The 23,966-nt window shown below is 40.9% G+C and overlaps 1 protein-coding gene across 2 annotated transcripts in view; it reads left to right on the top strand.

Annotated features, from left to right (window-relative positions):
* Nucleotides 1-23,966, top strand: part of LOC126456949 (pre-mRNA-processing factor 17) — a 67,824-nt gene that overhangs the window by 15,340 nt on the left and 28,518 nt on the right. For both annotated transcript variants that reach the window (XM_050092885.1, XM_050092886.1), the window contains 2 exons: nucleotides 1,684-1,900; nucleotides 9,272-9,501. In XM_050092885.1, the coding sequence (XP_049948842.1) occupies nucleotides 1,684-1,900; nucleotides 9,272-9,501 (447 nt within the window). The remainder of the gene's footprint in view (nucleotides 1-1,683; nucleotides 1,901-9,271; nucleotides 9,502-23,966) is intronic.

The raw sequence follows: 23,966 nt of genomic DNA on the forward strand, positions 1-23,966 counted from the left end.
GTCACTGTGCCTTGGAACACAAAATTTTGTGAAGATGATTATTTTTGTGGTCATGTATATATTTAGTTAAATTAGAACTAGAATCAGTTGTATGTTTGTATGAGAGACATGATTTATTTGCTTTAAATTTCAGTTCAAATATCTGTGTATTTTGAATATTACAATGACAGATTCTCATCATGTATATTCGTTAAAAGTGCCAGAACAGAAAGGAAAAGAAATTGTTTTGCTGTGTGAGGACCAAGTTTAAACAGTGTTCTCAGAGTGTAACGTAAACTTTGCTGAATTTAATACCCAGGAATAACTCTTGCACAATATGATTATTTGTAAGAGTAAGTGTTAACTATAAAAAATAAAATGCCATGTGTCATAATAGTATGTGTTTTATAAATGTTTATATGGGTCTGTGGTGACTAAAACATCTTTTGAACTTAAGCCGGGGGGAAAAAAGCCCTCATGCACCCATTACTGCCACACTTCAGCTTGTGAAGAAGTAGTAGAATCAAATCCGTCCCATACAATACAAGAACTCCTAATATTCTCGTAATTATATTTGGCTTTGCAAATAAGAATATTTTGCTGCTTTTATTTCTTTCATTTGTAACATATTAGCAGCATCATACGAGAAGTAGCATACTGCCTTTTGTCATTTGTTCCAGCTCAGTAGTTAGTCTGCATGCTGTACAATGTCCAGCTTCAGTTATTGATCTTTGTATGTACTAGAGAATTAAAGAAAGTATATAGAAACATCTGGGAAGTATTGAAAAATACAATAAAACCAACCAGCTTTGACCATTGATACTGTCAGCAAGGTAACTATTTGTCATGGCTATGGTGACTGTGATATCACACAATCATGTGTGTTTTAACTATCAATGAATTGGAATCTCCAAAGGAATATAAGGGCTTCGAGTGGGGAAATTCTTGGTGTTAATGCCTTCAGATATACTAAACACTTGAAAATTTCAGACTACAGTGGGGAAATAGGGACTTTCATCGGGATCATAAACTATAACTGTAAAACACACAGTGTATGAAAAACTAGATTAATGTTATGTCGTAAATCTCTGGCCACACTACAAATTATTCTGTAATTGTGATATTCATTTAAAAAGTAGGTTGTTTTGCTGCCACATTTGTTGCTTTAGAAACTCTCAACCAAATTTTCACCTTCCAACATAATTTAGACCTTGGGCAATGCTGCACATCACTCTGTCACCACAGCCATCATTTCAAAAAAATGGTGACTTCACTGGTAAAAAAACCTTGGGCAATGCTGCACATCACTCTGTCACCACAGCCATCATTTCAAACAAATGGTGACGTTACTGCTCAAAACTAATTGGTAGTATCTCAAACACTCAACGTCTAAATGCTGTATCTGCCTCAAAAAGTCAGACCAGAAGCCCTGTACTTCTTGACTCTGAGCAAATATATTTCCTACTTCCAGGGAACAAACATTCCTGATTTATAAATCACATACTTACTGGTCCTGTATCAGAAACACTCGTAAGGGACAAACATAAAAACTCCTATTATCCGGCAGTATCAGAAACGTATTTCAGTTGTTTGTGACAGTGTCATTGGTTGAATTGACTCCTGCATAGCAGCAAGCTGAGTACTAATATTGGTGGCATTTTGCGAAATTTTGAAATCCATTTATCGATTTTACTTTTTTTTCAGGGTACTGTTGACACCTTAAGACATATTGACTCTACAACGAAAGAAGTATTGCATAATCCAAAATATGAAGAACTATTTGCCCCAGAAGTTGGACCGGAGAATCCATTCCAAACAAGACAACAGAAAGCTCATAAAAACATGCTGTCTGGATTTGTTGAACAAGCATACATTAGTGATTTCCAGTTTGAAAATCAGCGCCGAACCTTCAACAGCTATGGTAAACACGAATACATTTAACTCTCTGTAAAACTTATGCTGACATCTGTAGCACTCAGTCTTTTGCTTCTCAATTCTTCTTGTTCCAGTCAAGGATTAACGTTACATTTCTGTTTCTTACATTTGTGTGTGTTTTTGCCCCTTCACAGAGGAAGAAGATTAGATTATAAAAACTTCAAATACCTTAAATTTTATGTGTCACTTCTGCTGCAGTGTATTTTATCTTTGTAGTTCTCTCTCTCTCTCTCTCTCCCCCCTCCTTCCCTATCCCTCCCCCACTCACTCTCCCCCCACTCTTCCCCCTTCTACTCCCTCCCTCCCTCCCTCCCTCTCCCTCTCCCTCTCCCTCTCCCTCTCCCTTACTCAACAGGAAGCTAATGAATAAATTGCTCATAAAGTAAATTGGGACATGAAACCCAACAGTGGAATGTAGAAAACTAAAAGTCAAATGCCACAGTTACTTAATAATTGCAATAATTCAAGAAAGCTGTCATGAACTGGAAGGTTGGTTTGAACGCTACAGCACTTTACTAGGCATGATCCTATTGGAGGTGGTATGCCATTGCCTTCCTCTGTCCATTGAGCTGACTTACCCAGCCACTTATGGGGGGACCCGCAGTTTAACAGGAATTCTGAGCCACAGTGAATTCTTGTCACTTTAATAAACACATTGCCAGAAGTTAATGAAGTGGTACATGGCAGATAAAAATCCTATGACCCAAAGAAACAGTCTGAAAAAATAGTTGCAGCAAAAGTCAAATTTCTGTTGTAAAAATGATTAACAATTTGGTTCCTTTTTGATGTGCACTCCTAATTGGTGGTTAATATAAACAGAAGATGTTGGTTTGTATAAACATCCACTTATTCTGAGTTAGGTAATGCATTGTTTCCCTAAATCACTTCAAGCAAATGCTGGATTTGTTCCATGAACAGAACCATTGCCAGTTCCCTACCCTAATCTTGTACAGTTGGGCTAACGCTGTGTCCAAAAATCTCAATTTATGAGAATGCATTGGATTATGCATATTTAAATCTTTAAATTTTATTGCATTTCATTTTTGTGATGCTTTGCCTGTTGCACTGAGAATTCATATTGGTCATTCTCTTTGTATTTTGTTCTTATATGTTTTCTTCACTGTACTTTTTTCAAGATTCTTAGCACCTATGTTCCTTGCTTTTGATTTGTGTTGTCTCCTCGTGCCGTGCAACAATTTTTTCACACTTACTACAGTCTCCCTATACCCATTCTTCACAAATTTCCTTCTCCTTATTGTTCAGTTATGCTGTTGGTAGTTTTTAAAATTTTCCTTTTGGTGCCCAGCTGAATTTTACTGATGTTACCTTATTTATTGACTGAGCAAAATGGTGCAGTGTTTAAAGCATTTGATTTGTTATTGGAAAAATAAGGTTCAAATTCTTGTCAAACCATTGAGATTTAGGTGAATGGTGGAGTGATTGCTTTCAAAAGATCCTGGATAATTCATTTAGGATCATTAGTTCTATTGGAGTTTGTCTCCACTGCAAATGATGTTATCATCAACAGAAGTTAAACCCCTAATTTTTCTTCTTATTGAATTTCAGTATATTAAAAGGGATAAATGCTAATGTATGTATCTTTGGATTATAGCTCTTTACAGCAGTAACTCTGTTTCAGTTATTGTCACAACTATTTGTATACAATAAGTATGCTTGTATTATCTAACACATTTTCCTAAATTAAAAGAGCTTGCAACCATCTGTCTATCTCTTAAGTGATCCTTATTAATTTTTTATTAATTTGGTTGCTCAGTTATTGAGTAAGCTGAGATGGTGGAATATCTGCTTTAACAGCCACCAATTAAAAATAAACATTCTGCGCATTGTAATATTCAGAACATATAAAATTAATTAAAGTCCACCAGTATTGCATTTTCTCATAATCAACCAAGTAGTATCATTCACAAATTTGTCATGTTTACTCACATATTAAACCGATGAAAGTTCTCAGTAATGCAATCCACACAGTTCATAACATTTGAATAAAGATTTTGTTGTTTATTATGACATAGATGAGTTGTATTCAGAAATTATCAGAATTTTTAGATGCACAAAAAAAGATTGCGTTATGGAACACTTCAGAGTAAAGTGTGTTGAGATAACATGGATACTGCACATTATATTAATATCAAATGGAATCAAGAGGACTCACATTTGGATGAAATTATGTTTGGTCAGATTGTTGACAGACTAGAAGCGAACCGCAGTCATTGAAATTTGGAGTCGGAGTTGAATGTCAGCCTTACATCATTTCAGTGCTACAGAGAAGGTTCCAGGGATAAAGAAACATTCAGTGGCAGTGTGGACATGGTGGACAAATTGCTACAATCCAATACCGCAAACCAAAGACATCTGATCAGCACAAGACCTACCCTGGCTAGGTTCATGGCAGCAAACTTTGGATTACTCCGCTACTGTTACAGAACGTATTTTTGACCTCAAGTGGTAACTTTGTGTGTTCAACTACACACTACTACCATTCTGCTCACACCTTGTGCCCTCTTGCTTGGCATACACGTGTGTGATGCGTAGCCAACCATGAGAGTAACTAGTGTAGGGAAACAGTTGGAATGTGAATTTTAAATGTCAAATACAGGTAACTTTAATTGCACAGTGTGTCTATATCACAGAGATTATATAAAATTCCTCTAAACAATGGAAAATCCAGGATGGAATAAAGACAGTGGTTCGAAAAGGACACATTACTACTCACTTTATAGAAGAGATGTTGTGTTGTAAACAGGCGTAACAAAAAACTGCTATACATTTGAGCTTTCAACCATAAAGCCTTCTTCTAAAGTAGGAAAATGACAACAACAATAACAGCAGCAAGAACAACCGCAGCAGCAACAACAAAATGGTTCAAATGGCTCTGAGCACTATGCGACTTAAATTCTCAGGTCATCAGTCGCCTAGAACTTAGAACTGATTAAACCTAACTAACCTAAAGACATCACACACATCCATGCCCGAGGCAGGATTCGAACCTGCGACCGTTGCGGTCGCTCGGCTCCAGACTGTAGCGCCTAGAACCGCACGGCCAATCCGGCTGGCCCAGCAACAACAACAATAACAACAAACAACAAACACACACACACACACACACACACACACACACACACACGACCACTATCTCTGGTTAGTGAGACTAGACTGTGAGCAACTGCACCTGATGGGAGAACCAGTCCTTGGCTTGTGGGGTTAAGGAGGAGGCTGGGGTGGGGAGGGGAGGGATAGCATGGTAGATGTGGAGGATAGTGTGGTGCTGCTTGTGGGAGCATGCAGGATGTGGTGGGGACAGAGTAGGGCTGCTAAGAGTAGTCAGGTGGTTTGAGAGGGGGGAGGTGGGGGGAGCAGAAAAGGAGAGAAATATGGGGTAGGGAGGGGTGGTAGGGGGAGAGTAGCGGATGCATTGGTTAGAACAGAAGGCTGTGATGTGCTTGAGTGGGAGTAGGGAAGGGGACAGGTGGGTGAAGGACAGGAACACATAGGACAGGAACATACAGGATATATTACAGGGAGCGTTTCCACCTGTGCAATTTAGAAAAGCTGTTGTGGGTAGGAAGGGTCCAGGTGGAGCAGGCTGTGAAACAGTCATTGAAGTGAAGCATGTTGTGGTGGGCAGCATGTTCAGCAACTGTGTGGTCCAACTGTCTTTTGGCCACAGTTTGTTGGTGGCCATCATGCAAACAGACATCTTATTGGTTGCAGCTTAATTTTTAGATCACATAACTGCTTTCACAAGTAGCCTTGCCTTTGATGGGATAGGCGACGCCCATGACTGGACTGGAGGAGGTGGTGGTAGGAGGATGTATGGGACTGGTCTTGCATCTTGGCCTATTGCAGGGATATAAATCGTGAAGCAGGGTGATGCGAGTAGGGATGCACAAGGATACTGTGCAAGTTTGGTGGATGGCAGAATACACTGTGGGAGGGATGGGAAAGATAGAGGGTAGGATGTTCGTCACTTCAGGTCACAAGAAGTAGTTGGAGAATGTGATTCAGTTGCTCCAGTCCTGGGCAGTACTGAGTCACCAAGGGAGTACCCATTTGTGGCTAAACGGTGACAAATTGAGAGATAGTAGGTTGACTGGAGAGACAAGGCACAAGAAATCTGTTTCTGTAACAGGTTGGGAGGATAATTTTGATGTGTGAAGGCCTTTATATATTTGGAGAAGGACTGCTTGTCACTGTAGATGTGACAACCATTAGTGGCTAGGCTGTATGGAAGGAATTTCTTCGTGTGGAGTTGGTGGCAGCTGTCGAAGTGGAGGTGTTGCCAGTGGTTGGTAGCTGTGATATGGATGGAGGTACTGATGTAACCATCTTTGAGGTGGAGGTCAACATCCAGGGAGTTGGCTTATTGGGTTGATTCCCCAAATACCTCAACACAGAAGCTAAGCTAATATCCACAGACAGAATCAATTCACCAACTAAAAACTGATCCTGACCTTATATTACTACCTGCTAACAAAGGCTCTACCACTGTGGTTTTGAACCACAGGTATTTCTGGTGGAAGGACTCCACCAGCTGTAAGATTTGCTCACCTACTAATGCCTCAGTGACTTCATTCCAGAAATCCAAAAGGATGTCCAGTCTCTCCTCAAATCCTTAGGCCCATCTCAGAACCTTTCCTGTGAGTCTGTCTCTCTTCTGACCCCCACCACCCCCTGCACTCCTATCTCCTACATGTTCCTGTTCCTTTATCACATGGCACTCTGCTTGCCCATCACTGTTAATGTCACCTTCCTCTGCACTAACTTCCCCAATGCCCACGGCCTTTTGGCTATTGAGCACTACCTTTCCCATTGACTGACTGGCTTCAAACCTGTAACTGTGGTTCAAAAATAGGCACCTGCATGGCCCCATCCTATACCAAACTATTCATGCAAGACCTGTCCCATAAATCCTCCTCCTACCAAGTACTCGAGCCCAGTCACAGGGGTCACTTACCCCACAAAGGCAGGGTTACCTGTGAAAGCAGTCGTGTGACCTACAAACTAAGGGAAACACTGTGCTGCTTTCTACATGATCATGACAACCAACAAGGTGTTTGTCCACATGAATGGCCACTGGCAAACTGTGCCCAAGAATCAGCTGGACCACCCAGTTGTTGAACACATTGCCCAACACAGCGTGTTTCACTTCAATGACTGCTTCACAGTCTGCGCTCCCAGGATCCTTTCTACCACCACTAGCTTTTCTGAACTGCACAGGTGGGAAATCTCCCAACAATATATTCTACATTCCCATAACTGTCTCCCCCTTATCCTCAACCTTCGCTAGTCCTTGTCCTTCACCTGTCTACCCCCTTCCCTGCCCCCACTCCAGCACATCACAAGCTTCTATTCCACCAACATACTCATTAGCCTTTTCCTCCTCCCCCATTTCTCTCCTTTTCTGCTCGCCACCCCCACTCCCCCCCTCTCCCAACCCACCCACTCTTTCAAACCTCCCGACTGCACCTAGCAGCCCTACCCTATCCCCTTGACATCCCTGTGTGCTCCTGCAAGTATGCCCCCTACACCTACCCTATCACCCCCCCCCCTCCCCTCCCCTCCCCATCCCAGCCTCCTCCTCAACCTCACCACCCACAGCCATCAGGCACATTTACTCATTGCTCACAGTCCGGCATTAGAGGCCAGAGACAGTGGTTACGTGTGTGTGCGTGTGTTTTGCCTACTTTAGAAGAAGGCCTTTTGGCTGAAAGTGCAAATGTATGGTAGTGACAGGAAATAGAGACAATAAAGTGAGCAGCCATGGGTTGGATCTAGTTGGTTGTTTCGCAGTTTGCTCACATTGTGACAATCATAGATGTATGTTAGTCTTTTCAGAAAAAAATACCTTATGTTTGTTAACACACAAGAATCTCAGTCTGAGATACCATTTTGCTATCTAATTTAGCCGCCTAATAATATAACATTTAATATGAAACTAAATAGTTTTGTGGTCTACGTTGGTGTGACGCAACACTAGTCTTTCTTAACCCTCAATACAGGCATGTAATATACATTGCTCTTGTTGAAGCTCTACAGTTTGCGATCATTTTGAAACCCCAAGCCAAGGCTTCCTGTCATTGTGGTCATACTACTAAATATCTACGATCTGTGAACCCACTGCTGTCACTGAGTACATTAAATTGTGGTAATGAAATTGTGCTCAACCACAGAGCTAGCCTGTTCGAAACATCGGTGGACTACATCATCACCAGAGTTTGGCCTTCCAGGAAATAAAATATTGTGCTATATGTCTCCTGGTCATCAAACTTTTCACTGTTTAAACATAGATATCCATTGAGTGATAAAGTTACTCTTAATGGTGACCTTTGTGCTCTGCAGTAGAGGTAAGTTATGCACTGGAAATGATAGTTATGCACTGGAAATGATTCCACTCGCTCCCCTTTATTTTTAATGTCATATCTAACAACAGTGTAAACATAACAAGAGAGTGTGCATGTCATTGTGTAATGAGTTTCAAAACCAGATTTGTCCATCCATATCTAGAAATCCTGTGCTGAAGGCAGAATCTTTGGAAAAGGGGACAGCTGATTTCCACTCCTGATCCGAGTTTGTTCTCATACCTAAATGACCTTATATCAAGGGAGTGTTAAACATTATTATTCCTTCCATCCTATAGGCTGGGTGGGGTCTAAAACAAATAACTTGTATATAAAACTTGCTGTATAGATAGTCCCACATTGACACAACTCTACTACTAAATAATGTGCATTGATTAGACATAAATGTTCTGCATGTGTAATTTTGTGATCATTTTGGTAGGTCTGTCTGTGATAAGTCATTAGTGATGAATGTTTTCCTGCTCAAATATTTGAATAAACTTATTAGAATAGCAAAAATGCCCAATAAAGAATTCATACAAGTCTGATGTCAGCACTTACTATGTGAATAATGTTTGTTCTTCAATGCCTTGAGTTTGTATAACAAATGTCAAAACTATTATGATGGTCATCAGTCCCATAACTGCAAGTTTTGAATGACTGCTTTGACGGAAGCTGTTTAATCACAGGTTTAGAACACACAAACAGTGTACATAAGACCAGGTACATAATGTGGATTTAGCATTATTGTACAAAGAAAAACAAAAAGATGTGCAAAACTGTGTTACTGGAAAACATTGGATCCCCCCCCCCCCCCTCTTTCTGGAAGTGTATGATACATTTACGTTCATTGAATTAGTGGAATATTACAGGAAATTGAGCCTTAACCAAGTTAGTTTTCTTGTAAATATGGCATGAGCTGCAGTGTAAATAAAAATAAAACATTAAAATGAATCCATTAATGTGCCTTTGATCTATTACTTATTATTTTTGTGTAGGCTATGCATTGGATCCTACTGTTGATGGAGTTACTGGAAATGGAAATCAGATTGTTGGTGCCACTGAAGCAGCCAAAGAATCTGATGGGAAGACAGTCTTTGAAACCACCAAGGAACGCCCACTTGACAGAAGGAAAAGAAACAAGAATGACAACCCTTCTGACATTGAAGGATTTCTTGGGCCATGGGGAGGATATACTGATGAGCAGAGGGTAATGAGACCTAATGAGGTATGTAATTTAATATATCTCCACATCCACTCAGTGCCACTAGAGTTTGGAATATAATAAATAATCTGATCATGCTGGATGTAGTAATTATCTTTGGTGACCTTGCCTGGAACATGCAACAACAGGCATACCGGGTGTTGTAGTGGATACACAGAAACCAACAGTGAAAACATCAGATATGTTTGTCCTTCATTCTAGAACCATATCCTTTGTTTGCAAATAATATTGTAATACTTGTGAAGAGTGTCTGAAATGTCTCTCTTTGACTGTAGAAAATTGCAAATTTAAATACCTCAGTATTGTATTTCAATATGAATTTACAAAGCCTGAAAGTACATATGTCAATGATTAGTTAGCACAGATGCAATAGTTTACATACCAGTTTACTAGTATGTATAATGTTATCACTCTTCCGGGACAGATGCTGTAACTAATTTGATATGATAAACTATTTTACGTTATTTCCAGCTTTAAGCAAATTCATTTATAATTAATGGGTTATTAAAAAAGTCATCACTTTTTAAACTGATATTTTAATATCTGAGTTCATTACACATTAGTAGTTCTGTTTATGCTTGGGTCTCCACTCACATTAAATTTCTCAAGAGAAACAAATACTTGATATTACAAAATCATGATTTTACACAAAAGGTGTATGTTACTTTATCAAAACTGATGTATCTACATTCATGATGCACATGATTTGAGATCACGCACCCATACAGTTGACAGGCCCACTTGTAGAGGCCACCTGAATCAGTGGCCTGGCGCGGTTTGATGAGCCGCCAAGGAAACTATTATTTAAGTGATCACAGATGAATGCTCAGCCTATTCTGTAACCTGTATCACTGCTGTCTATTCAATGCATTCAGTGCTATGCGCAACCTGTACTTCAATTATCTTATGTTGGCTCTATGAAGTACTAAGTTTCCTAAATCGTGTTTGTTCTTTCCGTAACAAACTTGGCGATGAGTGAGGCTACATTTGTGTGCGTGCTAGTGTCAGTGCTAAGTTACCCGACAGACCTCTTGATGGAAGAAATACTCCAACGTATTGTTGCCCAGCTGCAGGCTTTTACAGAACAACTGCACGCTCCAACCACTACTCTCAGTCAGTTGACATCTGCGTGTTTGCGGCTGTTAACTCTTCCATCAGTGCAGCTGTCACCCTTTCCGGTATATGAATGAATTGGCTGAAGATTGGGACTCCTATGAGACATGGTTACACTAACATGTTCAGGTTTTTCACATGGGCTATGCAAGCATGTGTAGGGCTTTCTTTCTTTCTTTCCTGTTTTCACCACGAATGTATCAGTTGGTGGAACAATTTGCACCTCTGCAAGAACCGGCCAACTTGTCATTAGATGAAGTGCTCAAGCTTATCTCACCCTATTACTGTGACAGAACACATGTCGTTGTGACACATATTGAATTTTACCATTGTCAGAAATGCCCAAACTAATCTTACAAAGCCTGGGCTGCAGAACTTCAGGAGATGAGCCGTCATTTTAAATTTGTCACTAGTACCCATCACGTTGATCACATGGTGTGTGATGTTATTATTTGTCTGGCACTGGGTAGGGAAGTCCGTGAAAAAGCACTTCGGTGTGAGAATCCTATGCCTATGGATGTGCTCAATATAGCACAGTCCTTAGAAGTGTTACAAGGCACAGGCATTCAGATTGCTGCGTGGGGGGAGATACTGGAAGTTGCTCAGTCAACCCCTGTTAGGCACGCTTCAAGTGTTCAGGATGATGGGGAAGTTTCGCCTCTGCGGTGACTTCAGTGTCGCGATTAATGCACATCCTTGAAAGATACATACCCTTTGCAATGCACTGACAGGTTGCTTCCAAAATTATCAGGCAGCCACTACAATTACCTCGATGATATCATTGTTTTGTGTTTTGTGGTCTGTGGGTCTCAAGTGCAATCATGCCAAATCTCAGTTTTTCAAGCGTCACTTGAGTACGTTGGTTTTGATGTTGTGTCACCATGTTGATGCAATTGTGGCTTTTCCTCAGCTGACCTGCAGTAAGGAACTGCAGGTATTGCTAGGTAAAGCTGCGTGCTACTGTTTTTATAGGATGCATTCACTGCTGCTCAGCCGCTGCGTATGCTTTTGCATAAAAGTGTGCCTTTTTTCTGGTCCCTAGCTTGGAGCCGAGTGTTCGCTTTGCTTAAATCTAAGCTACAATCTGCCTCGTGTCTGGCCACTTTTTGGCGTGGGTCAGCATCTTGTGTTTGCTACAGATGCCTCTCAGCGCTATGTTGGCTCACAGATATGCAAATTGGTCTGAACGACCCATTGCTTACATTTCTAAGACTTGAACTCCCACTGAGCAGCAGTATTCTCAGATTGAAAAGGAGGCTTTAGCAGTTGTGTTGAGTTCCATTTAATCATGGATCACAAGCTGTTGGTTGCTATTTTCAGCCCTTCAGCTTCCTTGTCAGACAAGGCAGTACATCGTATGCAGAGGTGGACACTCTTCCTCTCCCGATACCATTATCAAATCCATTACCGGCTGACAGCGCAACACACCAACGCCAATGCCTTATCTCGGATTCTTATTGGATTGGACCTGGTAATCGATCAGGATGAATTGCTTTGTTCATATTTAGATACTGAGAATTAGACTGCAGTCAGTGGTTTTTCCCATCACTAGTGCAATGGTTGCATCGGTTGTCGCCGTGGATCCTGTACTTATTCAGTTCATGTCTTTTGTGCAGCACAGGTAGCCGTAAAAACACATGGGCTGTGCCTCAGATCCCTTGCATAATTACTTCTCCCTCCAGCACTGCCTTTCTGTGTTTGACAGGGTTCTTTTGTTAGCTCCCCAGGTTGTGATTCTTGCTTCCTTATGCCGTAATGTACTGTGACTTCTGCATGTTGGTACTTGGGAGACCTCCTGCACCTATGCTTCGGGCTATCAGCATTTGTGTTGGCTGAGCATAGATGGGGATTTATCATGGCTTATCGCCACTCGCACTCACTGTTATCAGCAGCAGGTGCCCCCACAGGTGTCTTTTCCCCTGGCCGACGCCGCAGTGCCCATGTGAGCGTTTACATGTCGATTTCGCTGGGCTCGTCATAAATCAGTATTGGATCAATGTAGTGGGCACTTATTCCAAGTTTCCATATTTGGCACGTTGTCTGCCCACGTCCATGACTGCCACTATTTCTGCCCTGTCTAAGATTTTTGGGATTTAGGGGACTTCCAGGTATCGTGGTTACCATTTTGTTTCTTGAGAATTTGCATCTTTTTGACAGGCATTTCCACAGCTGGAGGAGGAACAATATGACTTCAGAAGTAACAGATCAACAATAGATCTAATTTTTAGCTCCCACATGTTGAAGGAAAAGTATTGGGAGGAAGGCAAGAACCTGGTCATTGTATTCCTGGATATAGAAAAAGCCTATGATTGTGTTATAAGAGATAATAAGATCAGGGAATGCCTGAGGAGAAAGAATGTGCCTGAAGGACTAATAAGAAAAATTCAGATGTTGTACAAAGACTGTACTAGCTGTGTAAAAATTGGGGAAGGAGATCATCTTGGTTTGAGACCAAGAGTGGAGTTCAGCAAAGAAGTGCACTGTCCCCATTACTATTCATCACTGTTATGGATACTATAATGAAGAATGTGAGGGAGAAGACAGGTGAACTGAATGCATTTGCCTTTGCTGATGCCATCATGATATGGGGTGAAACTGAAGAGGAAGTACAGATCAGACTCGATGAATGGAAATCTCAGTTCCAGAAATTTATAACCTCAACATCAGCAAGACCAAGACAGTGGTGATGGCAGTCATCAGAGATGGACAACCAGCAAGTGTAAAACTAGGAGACCACCACCTAGAGTGTGTGGACAGTTTTCCTTACCTTGGAAGTGTAATCTCCAGTGATAATTTGCTCAGAAATGAAATCACCAGCAGAGTGAAAAAAGGATCTGAATTCTACCAACAAGTAAGATCACTTTTATGGGATGACTTGATTCCAAAACTGGCCAAACTGATGATGTTTAATAGCTATTTCATACCAATATTGACCTATGTTATTGAAACATGTACCCTCACAAAAAGAGAATCATCAAGGCTGCAAGCATCAGAGAGGAAATTTCTTAGATCCACCATCCAGAAGACCAAGATGGACAAGTTAAGGAATGAGGAGGTGAGGAAAGAAGTCAGAATGAAGACATCCCTATAAGATCAAATTGACACATCTAGAATTCGATGGTACAGGCATGTGATGAGAATGGAGCCAACTAGAACAGCCAAAATAAATTTGGAAAGACAGGTGGATGGAAAAAGACCTCAAGGAAGACGTCAACTGGATGGATGGACTTCATTAAGGCTGATCTAGTGACCAGAGGATGGACAGTGGATGATGTTCTTTGTGAACAGGTGTCTTTGGACAGGACAAAATGAGAGAGGCTCGTTACCAGTACCCAGGAAACTGAAACTGTTAAATGATGATGGTGATGATGATGATGATGATGATGATGATGATGATGATGATTGACAGGCTAGTGGGGTTTGCCGTCTCATAGCTTCCCTGTTTCATCCTCAATCTAATAGTGAGACCGAATGCATGGTTTGGACATTTAAAACTCAGATCCGGAAGAATGTACCCAGCAGGTCCCCTGAAGCTGCTTTAGACCTTTTTCTGAGTTCACACCATTTCAATTCAGTGGGTGACAAGAGCCCGGCAGAGCTGCTGCACAGACACCAACCATGACCCTCCATCACCTAATGCTGCGTCTACTGACACTGCGACAGTTCTTGTTCGATGTGCCCACCTGGCTTGTAGTTTCAGCCACAGGCTGAACTGGGTTCTTGCTGCTATTGCTGGTGTCTGCACATTGTCCACACTCCTGATTGGCAGGCGTCCTGTCATTTCGACCAGCTGCAGTAGCACATGGAGGGGTGTGTTCCGGTGGGCCCACTGCCTCCCCCATCCTTGCCTCTGCCGATGCCTGTTCCTGTGTCGCAGACGGTCCGATTCGCAATGCAGGGGGGGGGGGGGGGGGCACTGCCTGGTAGATCGCTGACTGGCATCCCTGCCTCCACCCCCACTCGTCGACTGCCATCGCCAATGCACCTGGTGCCTCAGCTGCTACCGCCTCCCTTGCTGGGTCTTGTGGGGCCTTCATCTCTGATGCCCCCACTGTTGCTTCCAGTGCCGACTGCTAACTTCAGTGAGGGTGTCGCTATAGAGACACTTTTCCTGGTCCTATCCTAAGGCCTCTCACAAGAGGGGGACAGTGTGCCAAACTGCCTCCTCATCACTTCACCCTCTACTCGCTTATGCCTGCCCGCCACATTCTGCAGCAGCTGCCATCATCAGGCGATGAAATAGATTTCAGTGCCATCATTGGTGTTTTCTGTGACTAGTAATATCAGTGCCTTGTGAAATCAGTGTTCTTTATCTCACTTATCTTTATCTCTTTCTTGGTACCACGAATTTTTTTCTGTATCATGGTTTTTTTTCTGTGCCTAGTGTTTTTATGTATGTATGTGGTTTTCCCGCCCCCTAAGAGGGAGGAGTGCAAATGAGCGCTCATCCTATTCTGTAACATGTATTACTGTTGTCCGTTCACTGAGTTCAGTGCTATGAGTAACCTGTACTTCATTGTGTCTTACAGTGGCTCTATAAAGTACTATATTCCGTAAATTGGGTTTGTTCTTGATGTAACCAAACTACCAGTTTCGGTCAAATGACAGACTAACCAGATCTCAGCAGCAATGAAATTCTAAATTCTGACAAGTATGTATATTGCAAAGATATGTTGAACGCTGCTGATGGAGGTGTGTTTATATATCCATAATCCATTCATCATAATAAACCTGATGTAAACGAACACAAACGTGATGATTGGTTAGAAGCCATAGCACACGAACACTGGTGTTGTTACATTCTTGGAAGTAGGTCCTACTTATGTAATAGATATCTTATTACTAAGTTATGTTAAATGAAGCTTTAAGACATTCAAATGTATTAACAGCCATCCACGTTTTTCTTAATCACACTTTAGCTACGAAGTTTTTATTTCAAAAGTCGTGTACAGTCACAGCCTCTGCAGTGTTGTACTGTCATTGTCACGCTGTCAATGCGCAGTATGAAAATGGCTGAGGCTGCTTTCTGTTCCGTAGTAAAAGGAGCGTGGAACACGGCTAAAAAGTGCTGAGAAATAGGCTGCTGTTAATGTTTTTCATAAATTTATGGAGATAGTCAGCTATGAAGTTTTCCCAGTGTTGTATATACTACAGTTGATAAACTAATCCACATTCAACGTGTAGCAATCCAAAGGTCTCCTAAGTGCTTTGTCTGCCTTTTCATTTAGCAACTGTTTATTATTCTGCCAGTTATTAATACTTGTGAAATAATGGAACGATAGCACGCTATTAAGAGATACTTCAATATGAAATGGAAGTAAGTACGCTGTTTAGTTTGTCTAATATTAATAACAGAAGATTATTGTTTTAGCGTGCAACTTCTGAATGCAGCAGCCAATCGTGGAGGAGGACCGCAATTTAGACAGTCTTTCTCAAGATACCCACACTGAATAAACCATTTGTCACCGGTACCTTACACCACATTACGTCATCTTGCCACTGCTACCTTCTCAGCTGTTCTAAGAAGAGCCACTTGTAGCTGAATATGATGCTTATAATCCAGAAATATGCATTTTCATTTTATCCTTTATCATGTAACACTGATACCAATTCTTTAATGAACGAAAAGCAGATTTTCCCCCAGTGTTTGCTGTGTGTTAACAATAGTGTCGTGGATAAATTGCATTATCTTACGAATTAAAACTATTTGCTGGACAGGAATCTGAACATAGTTTTAAACAATGGAACATCCAGCATGGAAAATGACAATATTATGGAAAGGATAGATTGCTACTCACCATATAGTGGAAACTTTGAATCACAGACAGGCACAATGAAAAGACTGCTAAAGAAGTAAGCTTTCAGCCAAGAAGCTATCTTTCTTCTGAATTAGACCACCCACCCACACATTTTCATCAAATTCATTCAGGGGGGGGGGGGGGGATACAGGAAAAGGAAGGAGTTGAAAGGGGGGACTGGCAAAAGAAAAGGGGGTGACAAGGAGTAGAGGACCATAGAACAAGCACCCTTGAAAACTGCCCGAATTGATGTTGTTGTTGTTGTTGTGGTCTTCAGTCCTGAGACTGGTTTGATGCAGCTCTCCATGCTACTCTATCTTGTGCAAGCTTCTTCATCTCCCAGTACCTACTGCATCCTACATCCTTCTGAATCTGCTTAGTGTATTCATCTCTTGGTCTCCCTCTACGATTTTTACCCTCCATGCTGCCCTCCAATGCTAAATTTGTGAGCCCTTGATGCCTCAAAACATGTCCTACCAACCGATCCCTTCTTCTAGTCAAACTGTGCCACAAACTTCTCTTCTCCCCAATCCTATTCAATACCTCCTCATTAGTTACGTGATCTACCCACCTTATCTTCAGCATTCTTCTGTAGCACCACATTTCGAAAGCTTCTATTCTTTTCTTGTCCAAACTAGTTATCGTCCATGTTTCACTTCCATACTTGGCTACACTCCATACAAATACTTTCAGAAACGACTTCCTGACACTTAAATCTATATTCGATGTTAACAAATTTCTCTTCTTCAGAAACGATTTCCTTGCCATTGCCAGTCTACATTTTATATCCTCTCTACTTCGACCATCATCAGTTATTTTACTCCCTAAATAGCAAAACTCCTTTACTACTTTAAGTGTCTCATTTCCTAATCTAATTCCCTCAGCATCACCCGATTTAATTTGACTACATTCCATTATCCTCGTTTTGCTTTTGTTGATGTTCATCTTATATCCTCCTTTCAAGACACTGTCCATTCCGTTCAACTGCTCTTCCAAGTCCTTTGCTGTCTCTGACAGAATTACAATGTCATCGGCGAACCTCAAAGTTTTTATTTCTTCTCCATGGATTTTAATACCTACTCCAAATTTTTCTTTTGTTTCCTTTACTGCTTGCTCAATATACAGATTGAATAACATCGGGGAGGGGCTACAACCCTGTCTCACTCCTTTCCCAACCACTGCTTCCCTTTCATGCCCCTCGACTCTTATAACTGCCATCTGGTTTCTGTACAAATTGTAAATAGCCTTTCGCTCCCTGTATTTTACCCCTGCCACCTTCAGAATTTGAAAGAGAGTATTCCAGTCAACATTGTCAAAAGCTTTCTCTAAGTCTACAAATGCTAGAAACGTAGGTTTGCCTTTTCTTAATCTTTCTTCTAAGATAAGTCGTAAGGTTAGTATTGCCTCACGTGTTCCAACATTTCTACGGAATCCAAACTGATCTTCCCCGAGGTCCGTTTCTACCAGTTTTTCCATTCGTCTGTAAAGAATTCGCGTTAGTATTTTGCAGCTGTGACTTATTAAACTGAGAGTTCGGTAATTTTCACATCTGTCAACACCTGCTTTCTTTGGGATTGGAATTATTATATTCTTCTTGAAGTCTGAGGGTATTTCACCTGTCTCATACATCTTGCTCACCAGATGGTAGAGTTTTGTCATGACTGGCTCTCCCAAGGCCATCAGTAGTTCTAATGGAATGTTGTCTACACCCGGGGCCTTGTTTCGACTCAGGTCTTTCAGTGCTCTGTCAAACTCTTCACCCAGTATCTTATCTCCCATTTCATCTTCATCTACATCCTCTTCCATTTCCATAATATTGTCCTCAAGTACATCGCCCTTGTATAAACCCTCTATATACTCCTTCCACCTTTCTGCCTTCCCTTCTTTGCTTAGAACTGGGTTGCCATCTGAGCTCTTGATATTCATACAAGTGGTTCTCTTCTCTCCAAAGGTCTCTTTAATTTTCCTGTAGGCAGTATCTATCTTACCCCTAGTGAGACAAGCCTCTACATCCTTACATTTGTCCTCTAGCCATCCCTGCTTAGCCATTTTGCACTTCCTGTCGATCTCATTTTTGAGACGTTTGTATTCCTTTTTGCCTGCTTCATTTACTGCATTTTTATATTTTCTCCTTTCATCAATTAAATTCAATATTTCTTCTGTTACCCAAGGATTTCTATTAGCCCTCGCCTTTTTACCTACTTGATCCTCTGCTGCCTTCACTACTTCATCCCTCAAAGCTACCCATTCTTCTTCTACTGTATTTCTTTCCCCCATTCCTGTCAATTGTTCCCTTATGCTCTCCCTGAAACACTGTACAATCTCTGGTTCTTTCAGTTTATCCAGGTCCCATCTCCTTAAATTCCCACCTTTTTGCAGTTTCTTCAGTTTTAATCTACAGGTCATAACCAATAGATTGTGGTCAGAGTCCACATCTGCCCCTGGAAATGTCTTACAATTTAAAACCTGGTTCCTAAATCTCTGTCTTAACATTATATAATCTATCTGATACCTACTAGTATCTCCAGGATTCTTCCAGGTATACAACCTTCTTTTATGATTCTTGAACCAAGTGTTAGCTATGATTAAGTTATGCTCTGTGCAAAATTCTACAAGGCGGCTTCCTCTTTCATTTCTTCCCCCCAATCCATATTCACCTACTATGTTTCCTTCTCTCCCTTTTCCTACTGACGAATTCCAGTCACCCATGACTATTAAATTTTCGTCTCCCTTCACTACCTGAATAATTTCTTTTATCTCGTCATACAATTCATCTATTTCTTCATCATCTGCAGAGCTAGTTGGCATATAAACTTGTACTACTGTAGTAGGCATGGGCTTTGTGTCTATCTTGGCCACAATAATGCGTTCACTATGCTGTTTGTAGTAGCTAACCCGCACTCCTATTTTTTTATTCATTATTAAACCTACTCCTGCATTACCCCTATTTGATTTTGTATTTATAACCCTGTAATCACCTGACCAAAAGTCTTGTTCCTCCTGCCACCGAACTTCACTAATTCCCACTATATCTAACTTCGGTATATTTTACCCAAGAGGACGCCATCATCATTTAATCATACAGTAAAGCTGCATGTCCTCGGGAAAAATTACGGCTGTAGTTTCCCCTTGCTTTCAGCCGTTCGCAGTACCAGCACAGCAAGGCCGTTTTGGTTAATGTTACAAGGCCAGATCAGTCAATCATCCAGACTGTTGCCCCTGCAACTACTGAAAAGGCTGCTGCCCCTCTTCAGGAACCACATGTTTGTCTGGCCTCTCAACAGATACCCCTCCGTTGTGGTTGCACCTACGGTACGGCCATACGCAGTAAAATAAACTAAGACAACTAAGAGTCATTTGTAATTAATTGCAAAAGTTGCTCAGGATCCACAGGAAGGGACAGCAAGGTACGATGAGAGAGAAATCACATCTTAACAAGGGAAAGTGAGGAAGGGGGGTGGGGGGGGGAGGGGGGGGGGGAAGAGTCACATGTAAGGAAATGCTTGAAAACTGAAAGAAGACAAAACTATAGAATAGCCTGACATGATACGTTCTGCATCTTGTTATATGTAGTCAATAATTTTTGTAACAGTTTATTGGATAAATTGTAATTTTAACTTCCTGTTTTGCAGGATGATTTGAAAATGTGTTCAAGTAACCGAAAACTAGTCAGCAATTAAATAAAAAGCGAATTTTGCAACTTTGGCTATTTCTATATCAAACTATGTTATGCATGTTGACTGATGTAGGATGTGGTCACAAAAAAGAACCTTCACGTAAAAAAAAGAGTTCCACAAGCCAAGCAAAAGCAAAAATAGGTGCAACAGATAGTTGTGAAATTATTAGCTTTCAAAAGTTGAGGTCAAAATAGAAAGAGGTATTGGAGGAAATAAGATTCATTAGGAATTAATTAAGAAAGTTACTCAGGACCTACAGGAGACGATGGCAAGACAGGATGAGAGAGAAATCACATTTCTTAACATAAGAAAGTGAGAAAGGGGAAACATTAGCAACATTGTAATAACTGATGTAAGTACTACACATGTTGGTGAAAAAGATAGTAAGTAGCCATGATATATGGGTAAATGAAATGAAAATGACATATGTCCCAAGAGTTATGATATTAATTATGACAGTGTCTTCAAACAAATACTTAGTGGTGCTGGTAGTAAGTTAGACTGTAAACTAAGGTGATTATTGCTTGAAGTTTTTTTACTTATCAGCGTGCTGCAGACATGTATTTTTGATTTTTGTATTGTTAATGTTGGATGTGTTTTTAATGATAATTCTAATTTTTTTCCAATACTTATTAAGGTAAATCTACTAAACTAGTGGAAAAAATGAATGCTTCTAGAGGTGTGACATGAAGTGCCATATTGCATGGAACCAAGATAAAGGACAATAAAGCTATGTTCTGATTGCTATACACAGTTGGAACCATGCACTAATTATGAAAATTGTGATGCCTTACACACCTGTATTTGCCAATCTGAAAAACTGGTTGGTTGTTAGAGCTTTATACAGCGTTGGTAAGCATTAAGAAAGCTGCCAGTACTGCATCGATGACCAGGGTTCACGCTATATTGCACCCAGTCACATATGACCACCAAGAAGCATTTTTTGGAGAATAATCTATAAGGAAGTGCACTGCATGCTAATTTTCCTCTCATCCTTACTTCCTTGCTACTAACCTCTGGTGGCATGATGAAAGATGTAACTGGAGTGTTGAAATGGCCACGTACTTCCTAGGTCCCCTATCTTTTTAAAAGAATATTGAACAGTTTAGAATATATACAGTACATCACCCAACCCATTGCTGTTCTCTTTCTGCGAAGTCCTGGAGATCTGTTCTTCTAGGGAAACAGTTGTCACACCCACAGTTATCGTATTTCCCACTGCTCTCTTCAGGAAGTTCTCCCTGTCCTCCTTAGTGCAGTCTGTCTTCCATGAGCTATGTTCAGTAAATACTTGTGTTTGAAGACAGATGTCATTGCCAATGTAAGTTGGTGTGAACATCTTGCTCTGCCATTGCTTAAATGACACCACTTCATAGATAAGTTTGAATTTAAAAGCTTTGTCAGTAACTTGTAATATGTGGTTTTTGCTGAAATGGAAAATGTACAGTATTGTTCACTGATTTGCTTTTTGCTTTTAAATGGGAAAACATGGGGAGGGGGTGGGGAATTGGATGCTGTTTATGGTGATCCTTTGAAATCAGTGACAACAATTAGATATTGCTTCAGTGGATTTCACCATGTTTGTGATGAAGATCACCCAGGACAGCTGATTATTGAAAAAGTAATTGATCATGACATGATTCTTGCCGATTGTCAAAAGCAATTGCAAAAAGTGCATTGATGGGAACGGCAAGTGATATTTTGTGTAATGAGTTGATGATAAAATTTTGTTGGCCCAGTGACGTAAGAATGAGGTGGCAGTGATTAGGAACTTCACCAGGAACAAGAAGCAAATATTAGAAAAGGGGTAAGACAAGGATGTGCTCTCTCTCCTCTTATATTCAATGCTTACATCCAGGAAGCTGTAGACCAAGTTCGAGAAACTACTCAGGTGGGTATCAATATTATTGGGCAGAAGATAGACATGCTACGTTATGCAGATGATATTGCTATGGTCTCGGAGACAAAAGAAGATCTAGAGGAAGGTCTCAGAACAATGGAAAAAATTCTATGCAATCAGTATGGAATGAGAATAAACAAGAAAAAGACTAGAGTGATGGTATGCAGAGCAGGAGCAGAATATGAACCTCTGAGAATGAGTATTGGAAGAGAGAAGCCAGAAGTGATAGAGGAATTTACTTACCTGGGAAGCAGAATCTCAAGGGACGGTAGAAGCCAGAAAGAAATTGCGAGCAGAATACAAAAGGCCAAAATTACGTTTAATTGGAGGAGGAACTTACTCACCAGCAAAAACATCAGTCTGAAAATAAGGAAACGTGTCACGAAAGGTTTCGTTTGGAGTGTGGCCCTATATGGATGTGAAACTTGGACAATTGGAAGAGAAGAGAGAAGACGTCTAGAGGCCTTGGAGATGTGGTGCTATAGAAGGATGATGACGATCAGTTGGAGAAATAAAAGTAACAAATGAAGAGGTGCTTAGAAGAGTACAGGAAACCAGATCTCTGTGGAGGCACATCCAAACAAGAAGAGACAAACTTGTAGGGCACTCCTACAACACAACAACATCATTGGAATAATAGCAGAAGGAGCTATTGAGGGAAGGAATTAGAGGGGGCGACCAAGGATATCATACATGCAACAGATCATAAATGATGTTGGATGTAACACATAAGCCGGCCGAAGTGGCCGTGCGGTTAAAGGCGCTGCAGTCTGGAACCGCAAGACCGCTACGGTCGCAGGTTCGAATCCTGCCTCGGGCATGGATGTTTGTGATGTCCTTAGGTTAGTTAGGTTTAACTAGTTCTAAGTTCTAGGGGACTAATGACCTCAGCAGTTGAGTCCCATAGTGCTCAGAGCCATTTGTAACACATACTTGGAAATGAAGAGGAAGGCAGACAGAAGAGAGGAATGGCACTCTGCCGCAAACCAACCTCAGGGTTGAACACTAAAAGAAGAAGAAAGAAGTGACTGCCATAGTAGGTGGTCATGGTAGATAACAAGTGTGGCTTTCAAATTGGATGCTGTGTGTGAAGCAATGTAAATGAGCTCCACAGGATATTTTGCTTCAAGTTTACCACCGTCCATCAGACTTGGATTCCGAGAAGGCAAAGACAATCCCATTGGTTGGAAAAGTCATGACAGTGATTTTCTGGATGTGAAGTGAGTCTATAAGAATGACTTCTTAGAAAAGAAGAAAACAATCACTGGACAGTACCACAGTGAAACATTGGACTGTTTCAATGATAAGTAGAAGGAAACATGACCCCATTTGGCAAAGAAGAAAGTGCTGTTTCACAACAACACATCTGGAAATTTTTGCTACAGAACTGCTTGAGCTGCTGCAACACACCTTGTAGTTGAATCGTTTGGTGCCCTGTGATTTCTTCTAATTCCCAAGAAGAAAGGGCTTGTGGGCAAGATAGTCTGCGCAGATGAGGTGGTCATTATTGAGATAGAGGCATACGTTAGAGAGTTTCACAGTACCCATTGTTTAAAAGAAGTTTAATCTTTTTAGGACTTTGCATATATCCCTAAAATGGAACTATGTTCAAAAATTAATAATTCGTTTAAAAAACATGGTATCTTGATTCCTAAAACAGGTACTTATTCAACCAGTGTCATATGATAATCTCTGTATTTGATTGTAGGACTGTTTTAGAGCTATATACGGCCAATAAGATTCTAAAATTGTTCTCCAGACATTATGTCTGTATGTGTATTTGCTGTTATAATCCACCAATTTGTCTCCAACTCATAGTGGCTTGAAGAGCGATGTCTCTCTATGCACTCCTGGACATTGTTTTGGTCCTCAGTTCTTCCAGGGCCATTTCAATGCTTTCTTTGGTGTCTATCCACTTGCTCCTTGGTTTTCCTCTACATCTTTGATCTGTTCTTCCGCACATTGCAGTTTGTACTGCTA

Source organism: Schistocerca serialis, chromosome 2 (assembly GCF_023864345.2).
Source record: "Schistocerca serialis cubense isolate TAMUIC-IGC-003099 chromosome 2, iqSchSeri2.2, whole genome shotgun sequence".
Classification (NCBI taxonomy): domain Eukaryota; kingdom Metazoa; phylum Arthropoda; class Insecta; order Orthoptera; family Acrididae; genus Schistocerca; species Schistocerca serialis.